General features: G+C 40.2%; 1 protein-coding gene across 1 annotated transcript in view; it reads right to left on the bottom strand. All coding sequences in view use genetic code 11, as the record gives it.

The window, feature by feature from the left end:
- Positions 1–3,894: 3,894 nt before the first annotated feature.
- The window catches only part of EGR_06904 (Plasminogen activator inhibitor 1 RNA-binding protein), a gene marked incomplete at both ends in the record, with an annotated part of 3,274 nt that continues 2,527 nt past the window's right edge, over positions 3,895–4,641 (bottom strand). The window contains one exon of the mRNA XM_024496153.1: positions 3,895–3,955. Coding sequence (XP_024349465.1) covers positions 3,895–3,955 — 61 coding nt within the window. The remainder of the gene's footprint in view (positions 3,956–4,641) is intronic.

Here is a 4,641-nt window from a genome sequence, read left to right as displayed (position 1 = left end):
TTATGCTTTGAGCTTTTCTTCTAAGTCTATCAACGAATTTTAGCATTAAACATTTTTCGATTAAACTTGTGGTCTGCAAGCTGTCTGGTTACCTAAACAACGCCACTCAATCAAACGCCAAATCCCTTTAGGCTTTGATAACCTGTAAGCATTTGCCACAATTTCGGAACAAAAGCTGCTCTCTCCTATATGATGTACTCCTTTCGATGGCATAGAAATAGAGACGAATAAGGAAAACAGGAGGGCTATTTAACATCGTTATAATTATCTTGAGAAACGCTAATATCCCGTGTTTTGGCGATTTCGTATTCTCCTGTTTATATTTGCATACATCTTTAAGCGTACTCATTTAGTCGGCGTAGAGTGTTTTGTAAAGTGAATGAATATTAATAAACTAACCGCTGGTTCGCCAATGCTCCCATTAAATAGTTTCTTTCAATATAGTTAGCATTAGTACAAGTTAGAAAGACTCATGGACCCACCTATTTAAGCACACAATTGCACAAATTTTTATTTTACCAAGTAGTCATATTATTTTCTCCATTTAACTTTTGTTGATAATGATGCACCAGTTGGTGAGCAAAAATGAAAACTGAACCAGCAAATTACTAGGCTGTTTTTATCTACAAGTTAAATTCTCATTTAGTACTTCTGAATGACGATAAAATAAGTCATGAAGGTTATGGAAACCTGAGCCACTTCGTGTCAATTTCAAAATAAAAAGGGGAGTAGCTGCAGAAAGCTTCTGAAAACACCTAAGTAAGCCCAACAAGCACTATTTGAGTTCTCCCTTAGCCATTGTTTGTAAATTCATTGCCACAGACTGCTTTATTTTCAAAATTGCAGACTAAAAACCTGGCCTTAGCCACACCTTTTTCTACCTCACCTCGGTTTTCCAGCTACTTTGCATTAGACAAATGCAATTCTAAGCATAGGGTGTTACTTATCAGGTTCATCCCTCTCATTCTGTGATGGTTGAGAATGAGGCATCATAACTCAGCCTTCCCAGTTCAAATTTACATCTTACGGGTATGCGTAGTGTTGACATGAGGTATGTAGTCTCGCGGTGCATCGTTCCATGGGAAGTGGAATACAACTTTCTCCTGACTAATTAACTAATTTTGCCTCTTTGCCAAGATGAAGTTTCTTCAACATGCCTTCCCGTTGCACCGAAAAGTATCGAAGTGAGGGATTCTAAAACTGACTGAGTGTCCGAAAGCAGGAAAATGCATCCATGCATTAATCCATGCGAGAGACTATCTCAGGGCTCCATTTGACACTTATGCATCCTCCTTTAAAACCGCCAAAATTCAGATTACTGCACAGCATATTTCTTTCAGTAGATACCCGTTTAAAAGCCATAAGTTTAGGTGCTGCTATTTCCTCATTCAGTGGTTTGGGGTTGAGGCCACGTCGGCAGCACTTTGTACTTGGATTATAAGGCAGTATTATCTACAAGAAAGCTATTTACGCAATATAATTTTTGCATTCCTTGATACAATACACAGGAGCGTGTATTTCTTCTTTTTTCACTCTATCTTAAGTCGTCCCTTATTTGGTTTCTTCCTGAAAATAACAAATTGCTCAGGGCTTGGAAGTAAATTTTCGGTGTTTCTTAGATTCCGTGCCGTGAATTGGTTCAAATGTGGGCAAACCGTGTACATTCCAAAAAATTCCAAATTGTGTTTTCTAACATTGAGAAATAATCTTGTTCCAACCTGCAATTACTATCCGAGAAGGAAATGTCACGACCTTCAGTGTCTTTTCTCTCAGCTTATTAAATTATTCCCCCGAAAAGTTTTTTTTAATGAAGCTCGTTCATAGGTGGCTGTAGCATTCCTTGGCATATGCCAATTTCAAATGCGCTTGTCAACTTCACCCCAGTAACTTGCTGACACCAGCACTCAGATAGAGTTAAAAGTTTATTGTATACCCAATTTCACCGTCATACTCCAATCCACTGTTTTATATGTGTTTATGACCGTGACATCGTCGCCACTTCAATTCAACCAAAGACTGACGCTGTTGCAAACGCCAGAAGTCACACATGCCTGCAGCACCGCTATTGGTCAGTTGACTTGGCCAATCGCGATGCAATGCAGGTTCACGACCCGCATGCGGCGGTGGTCTGCGTTGAAGCGGTAGCACGTTCCTCTGCAACACCAGTGCTAATAGCCATGCAACGCATAGATGAGTGCCTTGGAAGCCAAAATACTTTTAAAATCTCCTGCATGCAGTTGTTTTATTGCATTCTATGTACCCTTTGCTCCTTCGCTTAGGGTGTGGCTCGTGTTCAGCCAGTAATGCCAGGGTTCATTGCACCAATTGTTTAATGACAGCTAATGAGCTGTAAATAGATAAATAAGTAAATCGTCACTACAGGGGATGGGAGTAATTAGAAGCAAGTTGTCCAGAGTTAATGATGCACTGGTTAGTTAACTCAATCGCTCGGTACAATCTATTTTGAAAGTCAATTAAATTTTTTTTACTCAAATCAGTGATTAATCAGGTAATAATTTTGCCCCATTCTAATCGACATTTTGGGTTTGTTTACAGCCGTTTTCTGAGTCAGTGATAATTCTTGCGAAGTTGATAACCGAAATTATTCTGATTTCTTAAGTGATATTCCGGGTTGAAGCTCATTGTGAACCAATGGAATGAAACAATTGCTGATCAGAATTTCATTGACCTATGGTAGTACTTTTCAAATGCCGTTCAGTCAGCATTCATTACTTTGTCCCTGTGATTTAAGGCAATGCAATGTTTAAATCTTTGCAAGTAGGCAAGTAAAATTGACCTAAAATATTTGGGGACAGGGTGAGCACCAGAGACTAAGAAATTCGTTTTTGTTTTTAAATGTTCATTGTAATTCGGTCTAGTATGATAAAAACCCAACGCGGTAGTCAATGTAAATATTTCGTTTTGAAACGACTTTGATAAATACATTCCTAAGCCACGTCCTGACTTATTGGCTTCACCGTTAACTCCCGCCCCCTCTAATGACTTCCAATTTCATTGGTTGTGATATACACAGCCAGATGTTACTCATCCGTTGTGCCAGGTCAAGAAGGCGGAACCAATGGAAACACTGCAGATACCACTAGAATTGGTAATCAAGTATGTACGTCCAGTTTAACCTAAAATTGATGGGTGTGATCCTGGCCTGTCGGCTTGACGACTCCAATTTAACTCAATCCCACAACTGTAGAAACTGCTAGTCTATTGAGTTTTGAATAAGTCATTTGATTCCTGTAACAGAATTGGACTATCAGGACAAGGTTATGAGAGCCCGTTGGTTGCAATTCCCAAAAACCTTGACCACAGCATCGGTGAGAAAACAGTTCCGTAGTGTCTTGGTCTACCGGAAATGAATAGTCATAAAAGGTAAGAAAAGGGTTTATTTGCCACCCACATTTCTAAGGCATCGCTTCACTCACTCCCACCTACGCCTGTTTTGTGTGTGTGTGCATGGTAGACTACAGACGACCTTGGCAACTAAAGTATTCCCTCGACGAAGACAACGCCCATGGCTGAGATCTATCTACTGGATACAACGTGAAGGTACGAAGGAAAAGATTCTCTGAGTGGAACGGCTGGAGTTACGCTTGAAATGGGATGACAGGGAGATGTTGCCTCATCCTCATCCAAGCAGAACAGCAAAGAGGTGGAATTTGCAGCGCGCCTGTATCTCTAGCAAAAGAATCATAACTAGACTGTATCAGTGCAGCTACATAATTTTACCGTTAAAAGCAACAAGCACCTCTAGATTGCTATAGGTTAGTCTCCACGACGGTAGCATGGAGCTCTGGATTTGCAGCACTACTACTAGTAGTGGTCTAGTCTACGTGCTCTTTGTTACAACGGCTACTTCTAATCGCGTGTCTAAAAGTATCTTCAGACTTGGCTCGTGCAGCACGTAATGGCAGCCTCGTGGATAATGGTAGAGACTTTGGAACTTCGCAAGAAAAAAATGGTAGACTTAATTAGGGCTTTAAATAAGACTTGCATTTCGAAAAGCAGACTGTACAATAAGCGTAAAATAAACTAAAAAAAGGCTCAAAGCTGAGGGATGAACAAAGTTATTTAAACTCTTGCATTCCTCGCAATCTCGCTTTCTGCATTGTGTTGAGTAAGAATGCAAAGAACACACTAAAGAAAATATGTCATGACAAAACTTGAAATGCTCACACGCTAAAAGAGCTTGGTAAAAATCTAGAGTGAAATCAATCCCACCAAAGGCATTTAACATAAATAACTAGTATATGGATGGATGGATACATGATGGATTGACACAAGATGGATTGACACAGGATGGATAAATAGAGAATGGATGAATAGATGGATAAAATAATGGATCAAGGATGGATGGATGCAGGATGGATAGATGGATGGAGAAGGATGGATGGATATATGAGGGATACAGGATGGACGCAGGATGGATGGATGAATGAATGGAGGATGGATAGATGGATTGATAGAGAGTGGATGCATACAGGATGGGCGGATACAGGACGGATGGATAGATGGATGAATACAGGACAGATGGATAGAAGGTGCATGGATAGATGGATGGATGGAGGGATTGACGGGTGCAAGATGAATGGATGGATGGATGAATGGATGGATGGATACAGGATGGAT

Source organism: Echinococcus granulosus, assembly GCF_000524195.1.
Source record: "Echinococcus granulosus chromosome Unknown EG_S00065, whole genome shotgun sequence".
Taxonomy (NCBI): Eukaryota; Metazoa; Platyhelminthes; class Cestoda; order Cyclophyllidea; family Taeniidae; genus Echinococcus; species Echinococcus granulosus.
This window is presented reverse-complemented; position numbering and strand designations above follow the sequence as displayed.